This window comes from Limulus polyphemus, unplaced genomic scaffold (genome assembly GCF_000517525.1).
Source record: "Limulus polyphemus unplaced genomic scaffold, Limulus_polyphemus-2.1.2 Scaffold7958, whole genome shotgun sequence".
Classification (NCBI taxonomy): Eukaryota; Metazoa; Arthropoda; class Merostomata; order Xiphosura; family Limulidae; genus Limulus; species Limulus polyphemus.
The window spans coordinates 1-14390 of NW_013673568.1; the positions used below are offsets into that span (position 1 = coordinate 1).

The 14390-nt window shown below is 32.9% G+C and overlaps 2 protein-coding genes across 2 annotated transcripts in view; one reads left to right on the top strand and one right to left on the bottom strand.

The window, feature by feature from the left end:
- The first annotated feature begins 979 nt into the window (after positions 1–979).
- Positions 980–6845, top strand: LOC106475002 (non-structural maintenance of chromosomes element 3 homolog). Its single transcript, XM_013935700.2, has 5 exons — positions 980–1103; positions 2263–2345; positions 2979–3021; positions 4758–4938; positions 6607–6845. The coding sequence occupies exons 1-5, from the start codon at positions 1009–1011 to the stop codon at positions 6688–6690; spliced, it is 486 nt and encodes a 161-aa protein (XP_013791154.1). The 5' UTR covers positions 980–1008; the 3' UTR covers positions 6691–6845.
- A 237-nt stretch (positions 6846–7082) lies between these two features.
- LOC106475003 overlaps positions 7083–14390 on the bottom strand; it is a 15655-nt gene continuing 8347 nt past the window's right edge. Inside the window, exons 2-5 of the mRNA XM_013935701.2 lie at positions 12515–12661; positions 9754–9872; positions 8340–8479; positions 7083–7347 (exon numbers count right to left, since the gene is read on the bottom strand). Of these exons, the coding sequence (XP_013791155.1) occupies positions 7149–7347; positions 8340–8479; positions 9754–9816 (402 nt within the window). The 5' untranslated portion in view covers positions 9817–9872; positions 12515–12661 and the 3' untranslated portion in view covers positions 7083–7148. The remainder of the gene's footprint in view (positions 7348–8339; positions 8480–9753; positions 9873–12514; positions 12662–14390) is intronic.

A 14390-nucleotide genomic window follows, 5' to 3' on the forward strand; every position in this document is an offset into this window, starting at 1 on the left:
AGTTTTGTAGTTTTACGTGTATGTACATGTTCAATAGCGGCAGTAGCCTGCGAGTTTTGTAGTTTTTCATATCTTATATTGCATAATCTCTAGGGCCTCCTAAATAAACATCAAAAGTTTTTTTTTGGTAACGTCGTATATTTTATCTGTAGGTTTCTCATAAACAACATACATTTGAGGCTTCTGTTTTTGATGAAAACCTCCAGATGGAGCTATTAATGCTCTTGCAGATTTCTGTGGAACCAATAAGTTCACCAAAATTTCAAATCATGCTGGGAATCAGCTGATGATATAACTCAGTACGTTTCATCTCCTTCATCAGCTAGTGATATCACTCAGTATGTTTCATCTCCTTCATCAGCTAGTGATATCACTCAGTATGTTTCATCTCCTTCATCAGCTAGTGATATCACTCAGTATGTTTCATCTCCTTCATCAGCTAATGATATCACTCAGTTACGTTTCATCTCCTTCATTCAGCTAGTGATGATATCACTCAGTACGTTTCATCTCCTTCATTAGCTAGTGATATCACACAGCATGTTTCATCAGCTAATGATATCACACGGCATGTTTCATCAGCTAATGATATCACACGGCATGTTTCATCAGCTAATGATATCACACGGCATGTTTCATCAGCCAGTGATATCAATCGGCATGTTTCATCAGCCAGTGATGTATCATCATACAAGTTTTGTTGGAGTTATATCTTACTTTTTTAAATGAACAGTGTAATTACCTTTTTTAAATATTTCTCTCCCTTGTTTTTTGTATCTTTTATCAGCAGTTAGACAAACATGACTAAAGATATTTGTGTAATACCAAGAAAGAGTTGTAAGTCTGAAGGCATATAATGCCAAAAACCTGATTTTGATACCCATTGTTGGCACAGCACAGAGAGCCCATTGTATAACTTTATGCTTAACATACAAGCAAGACCTATAGAGAATATATAAAACAAAAAAAACAACAGTTGAACTGCTTTGTGTTTTACAGGTGTTTGGAATGAATTTGATTGAACTTCACAGTAGACCTGGTCTATATCTGTTGCTAAATGATTTAGATGTGAAAACTGAATTCAGTGAACATACATTGAACTGGTGAGTGAAGTTTACCACCATGTTGAAAATTTATTGATAGCCAATCTTCACTTTAACTTGGTAGGATGTGTTAATAATGAAAATTTATTGATAGCCAATCTTCACTTTAACTTGGTAGGATGTGTTAATAATGAAAATTTATTGATAGCCAATCCTCACTTTAACTTGGTAGGATGTGTTAATAATGAAAATTTATTGATAGCCAATCCTCACTTTAACTTGGTAGGATGTGTTAATAATGAAAATTTATTGATAGCCAGTCTTCACTTTAACTTGGTAGGATGTGTTAATAACAGTTATCTAATAATATACAAGTGTTGATTATAACCAAAAACGTTGCACTATCTTTGTTAATTCCATATGTATTAAGTTATTATCACATTCGCTTCTCAAATATTGATTAGTTTGCATGTTTTGTCATGTATGTTATTTCTTTAAAAATAATTTGTATTATGATTAGAATGGAGATATTTATTAAATCTCTAGATTGTGTAATATGTAATTTAAATCTGTAGACTGTATAATACGTAATACCTAGATGAAAATTTGTATATGTTGTAACTGGTACGTTAAAGTTTAGTTTAATGATTCATAGCCACATACTTAAAATGAACATTCCTACATTCAGAATTGAGTGAAAATGACTGTTGGGTCTTAAAATAAGTTCCAAAATTGTGTACAAAATCCACATTGTTAAGTCAGCTTAACTGAGAACTTAATTAGTGATTTGGTTTGATATGTGTTACCAGAAATATAGGATATTATATAACAGTAATCAGCAGTGTGGGGGATGTGGCAGTGTAATGTCGTTAGAAGTACGTAAGTTAAAACCTCGTTGTTTGATGGTGACTGTATCCTACTTGTATTGTTTTTCACAGATTAATAAGCATTAAATAAACAGTTATAATCACCATTTAATTTTGATGTTTCGGTTTAATTTTTTTTTTTTTTAGAATAAAAATGACAAGTGAAAGATAAATTTGATTGAAATAGCTAAATAGTTTGTTTACATTCTAAACATCTTTCTTTAAAATGAAAGATTGTGTGATACATAAAACTTTTAGTACTTCGTAAGGTTTGTGACATAAAATTGCCACTTTCATATTCATGTAAGAAATGAGTCTTGCTATAACTGTATTCATCTTTCTAATAACGAAAGGTCTGAAGAAGAAAATGGAAAAACTGGACTTCTTTTTTTCATCTTGTCTTTGATTTTCATGAATGGAAACGTGGTACTAGACAGTAAGTTTCCACATGTTCAACTTATTAGTGGGATATATTTAGTTATCTTATAGGGAATGGGAAGAAAAATCAGCTTATTCACTGGGATACTTTATTACTTGTTTGCATATACTTTGTTGTTATAAAGGATGATGATTCACAGAAACAAATTATAACCTGGACGGATGTGAGAGGAAAACGTAGATAAGATTAGAATTAATGGGTTGTAAGACGAGGTAAATATGAGGATGTTAAGATTAGTTATAAGATGAAGTAAATAGGAGGATATAAACGGCTCATAGAATGAGGAAGATTGGATTAGAATACAGTGTGTATAATGGGATAAAAATGAGATTAAATGGCTTGTAAGATGGGGGAAAATGTATAAACTAAATTGTTCCTTATGAGTAGTAAGTTTAAGAACATTCAACAAAATATTGGTCTTCAATACATTTTTTGTATCATACGTTTCTAATGATAGTAACATTACAATAAGGTATGTACTTCTTTTAAAATATATGTAATTATTTATTTTCACAAAAATAATTACTTTTAATTTAGCCCATATTTTAGTGGTCAGTGAGTTTGTTTGTTTTTCCAATTTATCCTCTTCTCAGTGTTTAATTTTAATTTTTGGGATCCTTCACTGTGCAGACGTCATGTGGACCACTTTGAAGAGGCTTGGACTTGACCATGAGTATGTAAATATTTAAATGTAGTCTACATACCAGTTTTGTAAATCAATAGAATGAAATATATGTAAATATAGTGAGTGTGTGTTTATATTGTTATGACAGGAGAAGTCGCGTGATGCTGGAAGCATGCACGCTGGAGTTTTTTGAATGATCATGAATTTGCCCGGCAGCTCGAATGTGATCTGGATGCCCCCTTTTTTATTATATAAGCCTGCAGTCGTTGCATAGAGCAAAGTTATTGAGTTTGTGAATCGCTGTGATTTATAGCATATATTATAAAAGTTGTTAAGTAAAGAGACGAGAAACGTATTGACTGTGAAATTACAAAGTTGTATAGAGAAAGAATAAACTAGTTTTAATCAAGAAGGGACTTGTATTGCTGAAATTCCTTGGAAAGAGTTTATACCGGAAATTAACAAACAAGCAGATATATATATATATATATATATGAAAGTAGTAAATACAATAGGTATAAAATGCAAGCATTATGGGATTGCTTTCCCTTTATTATATGATACAATAACTGCATCAGAGAATAGTCACATATTGATAGTTGACCATGATCGGCTGCAAGTTGTAAGTACAGGTGCAAATTTTACCTCCAAAACAGTGAGATCTAGATTAGCACAAAGTTGTCAGATGTGTAGCCACTAAAAACCATGAGAGATGAATAAACCAACAAGCTGAAATAGACATCAGAATAAACAAATGACCAAAGCTGAAGGAAAGAATGTGTGTGCTCTTTATAGATGAATTCAAAATGTTTGATGGCAGAGAGGAGAACAGTTGACAGTCAGTGTAAACAGAGTGAAAAATATTAAAAAGGACACTAACAGAACACTTGAAACCATGGCTTGGTCTGCAGAATGTCCCGATATGAATATTATTGGCTAAAATGAAAAGTTTGGTGGTTAAACAGCAACAAAAAAAATTGTTTCAATTGTGAGAAATAATATTTGAGGATATTTGGAACAATATTTAACTATTATACATTCATAAATTTATGGTAGCATCATTTAAGTAAATATAAAATATTAGAGCATTGTACGACTGTTATATGTTTCTCTGTGTGTCTTACAAACTACGATTAACAAAATATTTGAATTTTTATGTAACTGCTAACGAAATAAATCATTTAAGTCAAATATTTGTTGGAAAAGCTGTGGTTTAATGCCAATAGCTGGTGAAGGGCTTGTGGATGACATCTGAAATGCTATTTTTACTTTCCTCTGATTTTGAATCTGAAATGGACAAATTAAGAGGGATATGGAAAACAATCTTCAGTTTACACGATTTTCATCATAAATTTTAGGCCTGATGATAATGTTTTTAATATTAAGATCTTAATCAAAAATATATAAAACTAATTGTAGTCTATAGTTTGACGTTAAAGATTTTTTAAACTGCTTTTTAGTACTTATCGTACTCTGTTTTTTTAAGATATTTTCACTGATAATCTACATTAAAATATTTAAACATTGTTAAAGTTGTTTGTCTTAATGTAACCGTTGTTGTAAAAGTATTAGCAACATGAATAGACATTTCCATTGGTAAACCATGTTTCGGGCAGGTTAAATCCTGAAATATTTAATCAGGTCCGTAGTATTTGAAGTCTTTACTCTCACGATGAAAATGTGTTCCCTGTTTTATGAATCAATGTAGGCTTAAAATTGTATAAATGGATTTTCTATCTAGTGCAAGAACAAGAAAGAATGTTATAATAAACTTAATATTGCAGGGTAGGTCCTCACCCATTATTTGGTGACATAAAGAAGTTAGTAACTCAAGAATTTGTTCGCCAGCAGTATATGGAGTATACCCGAATACCAGGTTCAGATCCTGCCTTGTACGAGTTCCGTTGGGGTCCACGAGCTGAACTTGAACTGTCTAAGAAAGAATTACTTGAATTTGTGTGCTACGTAGGTGTAATCTTATGCTTTGTACCCATTAGAAAGTGATTTAAATAAATGAAATTTAGTCTGCTTTGATACTGAAATCAATGGAGTATCGTAAGAAATAAACATTGTAAATAAATCAGATTTTATAAATAAACTACTGTAGCTTAAACAAGTGAAACTTTTCTAAGTGTGGTAGTTCCTACTTGACTCGTAGTATTGGTTAGAATATTTGATATACTTAATTTTATTTTTAATTTTACTTTGTCTGTAATTTTATTACAATGATTATTTTGCATTGTTAGTTTTGCAACCTAAGTCTCGTGGACTAGAGAACGTCATGAGATGTTACTGAGTTTATAGTTAAGAATATTATTAACTGATGAAACAATGCATTTTAAGTAAGATAGTGCAAACAGTATATTTGATTAGCTATGCAAGTAAATTTTTAATTTGGGATATATAGTTAGTTTGGTTTAATCAGGACTTACCATCAGTTACTTAATTGTTAAAGATTTAGAGAAATGGGTCTGTACTGTTTTGGTCTATTGTGCTATGTAGTTTGAAAGTTACCATTCAACTGGAAAATGTTAAGTAAAATACCTGAAAATTTAGTCATGACCACACATTTGGTATTTTAAAACTTTTTAAGATTTTGTTTTATACCAACTAAAAGTGTGTTGTGATCATAATATACAATTTCCTAGTACCCAACTGGTGTTGATGTAGGTTTTCACTGAATGTACAACTTTCTGGTACCTAACTGGTGTTGATGTAGGTTTTCACTGAATGTACAACTTTCTGGTACCTAACTGGTGTGATGTAGGTTTTCACTGAATGTACAACTTCATAGTATCTTACTACTGGCAGTGGTCCTTAGAACTGTTGAAAGGTTTAAAACCTATGTATGACAGAAGTAAATAACAAAACACTAATTTTTTAACACAAATCATGTGTAGTGACATAGATGAAAGAAATGACTAGTTTTGTTTAAAATGTTATTAATGACTTTCTAAAACACAAAGATCTGACTTACCATTGTTTACTGTATGATCTACTGTTTTAATGTTTCTAAGGATGATTTAAAATCATGTGATAGTTTATTTTTACTTTAGTTAAAGGTAAGAATTACCTTTACTTATTTCTAAGACATTTCCAAAGTGGGAAGTTTAATGTTGTATGTAGAAGGTTCATTGTAAAGATACAGACGTCATCATATTGGATCAGCGTGTGATGTATTAAGTACAAGACTCGAACATTAACATTCCTTCTTCATACTTGAACGTGTAAGGGAATCCAATCATATTTAATTCCTAGTATTGAGAAAGTAACGTATGTAACAAAATAGAAAACATCCTGCTGTCCCTTATCTGTCTGTTTAATAAACTCATCCAGATGTCTCCTCTGTCTAAACAAGTTGATCCAGCTGCCCTTCACTGTATAATAAATCCATCCAATTGTCCTATCTCTGTGTTTAATAATTATGATGCTGTAAGTTGTGTGAATGTTCCTGATAATGTGTGGTGAAACGTTCTACAACTATAATTTGAATGCTTCTGCTGCAAGTTATTGAAGTAGTCTAATGTTTGTGAAACAATCTTGTTATAATTAATTACACTTATATTGCTAGTTATTTGAATAAAAAAGTTGATTAAGTTTAAATATTTTAATTGGTTATTATTTCATTATTAGTTATATGGAAATAACATGAAACCTGAACAGTGGACGTCTCAGTACCAAGATGTTCTAAGATCTGAAGAGCAGGATGAAGCTTGAGGAACAAGTGAATTATTGATAAGGGATTTGTGTATATTAACCTCTAAAAAATAAAGATGGGAGTCTGAGAAAAATTGTAGTTTGTTTCGAGATTATGAAATGTGGTTTGATATAACTTTTGAAAACCATTAAACACATGATGTTGGAGTAAAGTATTAAAGCCTTTGTTGAGAGATTCCATTTGTTTTATTTGGTTGTAGATTATTTTAAACTTAAAAGGCTTTTTGTACATTTCCAACTCCTTTCTAAGGAACTTGAAGTATTTAGCAAAGAAAATGTATATTATATATTCCAATTGTGAGTAACAAATTTCTGAAATAGTTTTGTGATAAATAGCCAAATCTAGTGAATATAGATGTGGTTAAGACAAACATGTTACACTGATACGCGTGTCGATTTAAATACTTCTAATACAAATCACTTGCTTGTATACAATCATTAAACTTTTTTCTTTATAACTACACTGGACAGTGTGTAAGTAGAGCTTGATCCCGAAGATACAGCTGTTCACATAAAAAAGTTAAAATGGCAGATTTTTCCGAGAGCCACATATTTTTAGGGGAAATTTGTGGCACTTTAATAATTGGCACTTTCTGGGTTTTCTCAAAAAAAGCAATATCCTGTTGGTTGATCATCATTGGTTCTTGTAAGTTCCATCTGGAAAATTGATGTGAAGACTTTTATTTTAAATACATTTGACAGTATTAGAAAAACAAATATTTTAACTTAAATTGGTTTAAAAAAATATAAATTAAATAAGTGATATAATAGGAATCATTTCAGAATTAGCCAATTTCTCTAGCTTGGTTTAAAGTAAACTTTGTCTCTCTGCTATTATTCTAAATATATTGTCTCCTAACTCAATGATGGAATAGTAAACTGAAATTCCAAGTCCAGTAATTGCAACCAACTCCAATGTTTAGTTTCTGTCACACATCCTTTAGTTTTATGAAGTTACTACAAATGTTATTTAAATCAGACATTATAAATGGAAGAGATCTTGTACCATGGCCACTACTGAAGTAATCATGTTATTTACACTCAGCCTGCACTTTAACTGCTCAACATTTGTCTTATGACAAGTATAATTATATTTAAAGTTTGGAAATACACACACATATCTTTACTTTAACATTTAACACTGTGGATGGTATGTCAGCTCAGTGATCAGAATAACTTCCAGTTATCTAACGCATGTCATCTTCTATAAATTTTTACACGACAACAGAAAGGGTTTGTTATTAAACACAAAGCTACAGAATGGAGTATTGTGGGTATCAAAACCAAATTTTTAGCATTATAAATCCACAGACTTACTGCTGAGCCACCAGGAGGCAACAGAAATGGTTAAGATTGATATTTCTATTGTAGCAAAAGAAATATTGTGGCTGGCTGTCAACTACTGTATTCACGTCTTGTCTTACTATAGTTTAACTTTGATTAAACATTAAATATATCATTTAGATGTTGAAGACATTAAAATATTTTTTTAATCTTGTATATACATTCTACCAAACAAAAGTTGGACACAATGGGTAATATGACTTAGACAAATAAACAAAACACTGAACTGGTTTGATATTGAAATACAAGTGTTATTTTTCTTCTGAGCATAATTAAACCCCTCTGTAATGTCTCCCAATACTTACCTACTACCTACAGAAACAAAACATGGCTTGTGTGTTTCATTTTCGCAGAATTTCTGTATTTCCTTTTGGATAAGTTGCAAAGAACCTTTCTCTGTGAAGTCAAACATTGTAATTATACAGTCCATCTCGCTGAGTTTTTCCTGAAACAAACCAAGCAATGTATATTTATCAGGAGAAAGAAATGACCGAGAATACATAAAAACCAAGAATTAGTATATTTTATATAATCATTTGATCATATTTGGCTCTCAAAAACTACAAAAATGTATGTCTGTCATTATCAATCGACATGGCCATTTTTGGCAAGACAATGAGAAATAATATTCTACGTAAGCCGACTGAGTTGTAAAGTAAAATAGTGGTGACCTTGACCCCCCAAAAACTAGTCACTCCTAAGTCCAAATCCATTCAGCCATTTTTGAGAAATCTTGCTGACAAAGAGGGGTGAAAACATAACCTCTGTACACCTTCAGAGAAATATTAGCAAAAAGTGAATTACCAAAATAGTTATTTGCACAACAAACAATATAACCAACCAACTAAATGAAATAGTACTAGAGAAAAACATGTGATTCAACAGCAGAAATTTGTCACCTAAATTTCTTTTATGAAAAATTAGCAAAAGGTAATAAATAGAATGAAAGGAGGACCCAATGATATTACTGACCCCGGGGCCTGGGCTGACTCTCGATGCCCCTGGACACAGGTGTATACTGTTATGAGCTTTAAGCTATTTAGAATAAACAAATGTAGTTTAACATTACAATTTTCAGTCATTCCATAAAGTAAAAAAGGTAATGTAGAATTATTTTGTGTTTTTTATGGCAGTTACTAAGTTGGTCGATTTGATTAAATGGGTATAGAGTTAGGGTGGAGAAAATAACTGATAAAAAGTTAGATATTTCTTTTGGAAGTTTTAGAGATTATGCAAATGAAATTTCACAATTTTCAGATAAACAAAAGTACCTTTAATCTTAATATAAAAACCACTTTGCACTCAGAGCAGTCAACACTGACAAATGTTTAGTAAAAATACTTAATTAAGAAATCAGATTTTTTGTGTACAAAAGACTTGTACTGTTTACTATAACCTTGCCCAATTTTATATAGATACACTAAGTACTTTCATAATTATAGTACGTATACCTTCATGAGCTCTAGAGATGTTTAATTAGGTTAAGATTCAGTATGTTCACAGAGGATTATGATCATGAGTATAGGGTGAACTCTATACTCATGATCTTCTGTGAACATACTGAATCTCAACCTAATTAAACATTTCCATAGCAAGTACACTGTTTCAACAGTCTTGGTAAGAGGTTGTGTAAGGTTAACACGTCCTCTATAGACATAAGTATACTGTTTCAATATAGTTAATCAAGTATGTATGTTGATTCTATTCAGCAAAAAGTACCTCACTAATACTCCTCTTGGCAATAGAGCCTATTTCAAAAAACTTCAGTGAAAAAAGGACCATTTTTCTTGGGAAAACTAAAAGACGATGAGGACAGCATATATTGGTGACGTTTACACCTGTAATAGAAAAACACTCTTGATGAATGGATTAGCACTGACTTACAACAGACTAGCTATCAAATATAAACAAACAATGATGTATGTTTTCTTTTACTACAAGTACTGTTTTTGTTTTCAAAAAACTAGAGACATAAGGTGATTACATATAAAACCCCAACAGTTAAAATGATTAGGTCTTAAAGCCACCTCCAGCAGAATTAAACTGCATAAGAAGTACAGTGAGAATCATAAATTACATTCAGTAAAAGTTTGAACTTGGTTCATGGTATTTTAAAACTGTTAAAGGTGCTGTTCAATAAGCTTTCCATCATTCTCAATCAGCATATTAACATGCCTGTCCCTCAAGGTGGACAGGTGGTTAGAACGCTTGACTCGCAATCTGAGGGTCGTGGGTTCAAATCCCCATCCCACCAAACATGCTCACCCTTTCAGCTGTGGGGCATTGTAATGTTATGGTCAATCCCACTATTCATTGGTAAAAGAGTAGCCTAAGAGTTGGCGGTGGTGACTAGCTGCCTTCCCTCTAGTCTTTCACTGCTAAATTAGGGACAGCTAGTGTAGATAGTCCTTGTGTAGCTTTGCACCCAATTCAAAACAAAACAAACCCCCAAGGAAGCTACTACAAGCATCATCTATACTGAACAGTGTTCATTGGTAATTGCAATATCAGGCACACTGACATGAATTTTATTCAAGTCACCAATATGATAGGTTGAAAGAGAGGGGGGGGGGATAGTAAGAGCAACAGTAGAAGAACAACAATTTATATATAAAATATAACCATGTTTTCAAACATCTTGTAGCATACCCAAACTTTCTTAATAAATCTTGTGTTTCAATGAAACTGTTCTCCTAGGAATAGTAGTTTTTGTACCCACCCTGTATATGTATTAAGTCTATCACTTTTAACTAATTTGAATAAGATTCATGAGGCTCAACAGTTAAGTTTCATGGTTACCCTTTTTGTTTGTTTGTTTTGAATTTTATGCAAAGGTACATGAGAGTTATTTACACTAGCTGCCTCTAATTTGTGATAAACTAGAGGGAAGTCAGCTATTGGCAGTGATAAACTAGAAGGAAGTCAGCTATTGGCAGTGATAAACTAGAGGGAAGTCAGCTATTGGCAGTGATAAACTAGAGGGAAGTCAGCCATTGGCAGTGATAAACTAGAAGGAAGTCAGCAATTGGCAGTGATAAACTAGAGGGAAGTCAGCTATTGACAGTGATAAACTAGAGGGAGTCAGCTATTGACAGTGATAAACTAGAGGGAAGTCAGCTATTGACAGTGATAAACTAGAGGGAAGTCAGCTATTGACAACACCCACCACCAACCCTTGGGCTACTCTTTCACAAATGAATAGTGGGATTGGCCATCACATTAACATGCTCCCATAGCTGAAATGGTGAGCATGTTTGATGGGATGGGGATTTGAACCTGTGACCTTCAGATTGCAAAGTGAGCAACCTAACCACTAGGCTGGTTACCCTTTTCATCAGAAAATATTACCATTGTAACAAAAATTCAGTTCTTTTTCCAAAGCCATAATACTATGGTTGATTTAAGCAAACTTGTAACTCAAGCACACTGTATCTAAACTGTAGTTAAACTTATAACACAAGGCATAAAAAACTTTCATATGGGGTTATTAATATTCATATAATCATAATTAGATAACTAAATCAGTGAAAACTTTTCACACAGTACTAGTTATATTACCATAATTATAATAATCATATTAACTATCTCACAGAGAGTTGTTCACACAATACTTCTAGTATTACTATAATCAAGGTAAGTAACTCACAGAGAGTTGTTCACACAGTACTTCTAGTATTACTATAATCAAGGTAACTCACAGAGAGTTGTTCAAACAGTACTTCTAGTATTATATAATCAAGGTAACTCACAAAGTTGTTCACACAGTACCTCTAGTATTACTATAATCAAGGTAAGTAACTCACACAGAGTTGTTCACACAGTACCTCTAGTATTACTATAATCAAGGTAAGTAACTCACACAGAGTTGTTCACACAGTACTTCTAGTATTACTATAATCAAGGTAAGTAACTCACAGAGAATTGTTCACACAATACTTCTAGTATTACATAATCAAGGTAAGTAACTCACACAGAGTTGTTCACACAGTACTTCTAGTATTACATAATCAAGGTAACCAACTCAGAGAGTTGTTCACACAGTACTTTTAGTATTACTATAATTTTAATTACATAAGTATAATGATTAAATAATTTCATGAAAAACTGACTTATTTAAGCACACCTTTCTCTACTCTACAATGTTTATATGCTCACAAGCACATGATAGCGATAAGAACAAACTGGTTTAGAACCTTCATGTCAAAATGTAGTTTCTGTTTGTGTATATCTATATTTAGATATAACCTTTGTCCATCTTTAGAAAAACACAAGCCTATACAAATTTTAGTAACTAATTTGCATTATTCATTAAAATGTGTTTAAAAAATTCAAATACTTTATTTCCTTATAAAGCAAGATCTGTAATTTTAAAAATAGAAAAATTGTTGCTACAGCTAATAATTGTATGTACATTATGTTTCTATTATTACAACTTCTAGAGTTTTTAGGATAATAGTTATGAAATTCTATGACTTTAAACCTGGAGTGGAATAATATGATTCTTGTAGTGGTAATCCAGCTAACCAGGAAATAAAGAAAGACTTTCCCACAGCAGCTGGTCCTGTAACAGTTAACTTGTATTTCAGTTCTTCCACTCGAGGGTCAACACTATATCGTTCCAATATCCCTTTAAAGTAAGAAAACAACATTTATTGTTGTTTAAAACATACCTACATATAATTCAAAAGCACTAAGCTTTCATGGTTTGACAATTCACAGAAAGACATGCTATGAGAAGTTCACACTTTTATGCATAAAACATTTAGTATCATCTCAGGCCTTCAACTATCAACATTATGAACTTCCTAAGCATTACTAGTTATTAGAAAGTTAGTAAACACTACTTAAACCTAAACTAAAATAACAAGTAAACCTACACGTATTGACAGACTTTAATATATTGAAAAATTACAAAGTTATGTGTCTTGACAACCCACAGATCTATCATATTGAATAAAATTAACCTATTCCTTAAAGTGTATGGGGAGGTGTCAAAGGCAGAAATGTCAGAACAGCGTCTCCTGTAAGCTAAAAGAAAAAATTATCATTTTCCTAAACTTAAAATGTATTTCCAAACATATTTACCTCCACTGACACTAATAGCTATTTCTCAATCTTCATCTTTGCCATCTAATGTTTTGTTCGCTTGCTCCAGTCTTTATATATACCCCACTCGACTACCCTTGGCAGCATCTAATTTACAAAACTTTAAGCAGGCCTTCACATGCCTTCTATGTAGGTACTGTATATAAGTAGTGTATGCAGACAATAAAAGCACTTTTTCACTCATTCCGGTCACTAACATCGGCTCTTAGTGGGGAGGGAGAGTATCAGCGGTGGTAAGTATGTTTGGAAATACATTTTCAGTTTAGGAAAATAACTTCCAAAACATACATACCTCTGCTGACACTAATAGCTAGAATCCCACATTGAGGGACCAGTGAGGACACAGAACATACAGAATGCACCTGCAGAGAACAAATATGTACCACGAGAAGTGGTATCAAAGTGGGGAAACCACACTACATCCAGAACAGGTATGCTCTTCACCAGAACTATAGAAAATTGAAAATAGGTGGAATATAATACAAGTATAATGGTCCAGCCTCGACCAAACAGCTGAGGTTCCACAACTCGGGTTGGATTTAAGGGTCATGGAACCCATATCCGATGTTGGTAGCCGGGGCAGTTGGATCACAGATATATACATCTTTGTGATAGGATCCCTACCAGTAACCACAAAATGATGTGTTTCCAACCCTCGGATTTATGAAAGAAAGAAAGCAACACCAAAATGGACAATCCTTCTAATGAACCTGAAGAAGTCCAAAAGGCAACATCCCAGGTCTGGATTGATAAGATCATATGCCATACTCCACCAAAGCCCAGAACTCATCTCTTCTGGATTTACAAACAGCTGTCTTTACTCCCCCACCAAGTAGACAAGGAGAATTCCACTTACCCATGGAATTAAGGAGAGGATGTGGAACACTGTCCCACCAAGGACCAAAGATGGGACCACGTCGCATTCAGATTTACGAGGAGACAGTGGACCCCCTGCATTAACAACATAAGACCTGACAGTGTTCATAAGAGGGTCCAAGCATCCCCCCCCCCCCCACCCAGATAGCTAAGCATCAAATCTGGACTGGTCCTGCTCCTACCGACATCTGGGAAAAAAATTTGAAGGGCAGAAGAAGATAGGTGAATACACTCCAAAATGCATCACGACTCAACAAGTCCCAGCAACAGACCATCCACGACATCAAGGCAAGTCCTGAAGAGGACAAACATGTCATAAAAGTGACCAGTAAATGGCCCAGTTCATCGTCAAATTGTTGAGGCGATTGGTGATA

What these genes read in the sequence shown, in the direction of transcription:
- LOC106475002 (XM_013935700.2), top strand. Translation starts at nt 1,009, where the DNA reads ATGAATTTGATTGAACTTCACAGTAGACCTGGTCTATATCTGTTGCTA. An exon ending in AGTGAACATACATTGAACTG is followed by an intron (nt 1,104 to 2,262) that starts GTGAGTGAAGTT and finishes TAATAACGAAAG; the next exon opens with GTCTGAAGAAGAAAATGGAA. An exon ending in AGGCTTGGACTTGACCATGA is followed by an intron (nt 3,022 to 4,757) that starts GTATGTAAATAT and finishes TTAATATTGCAG; the next exon opens with GGTAGGTCCTCACCCATTAT.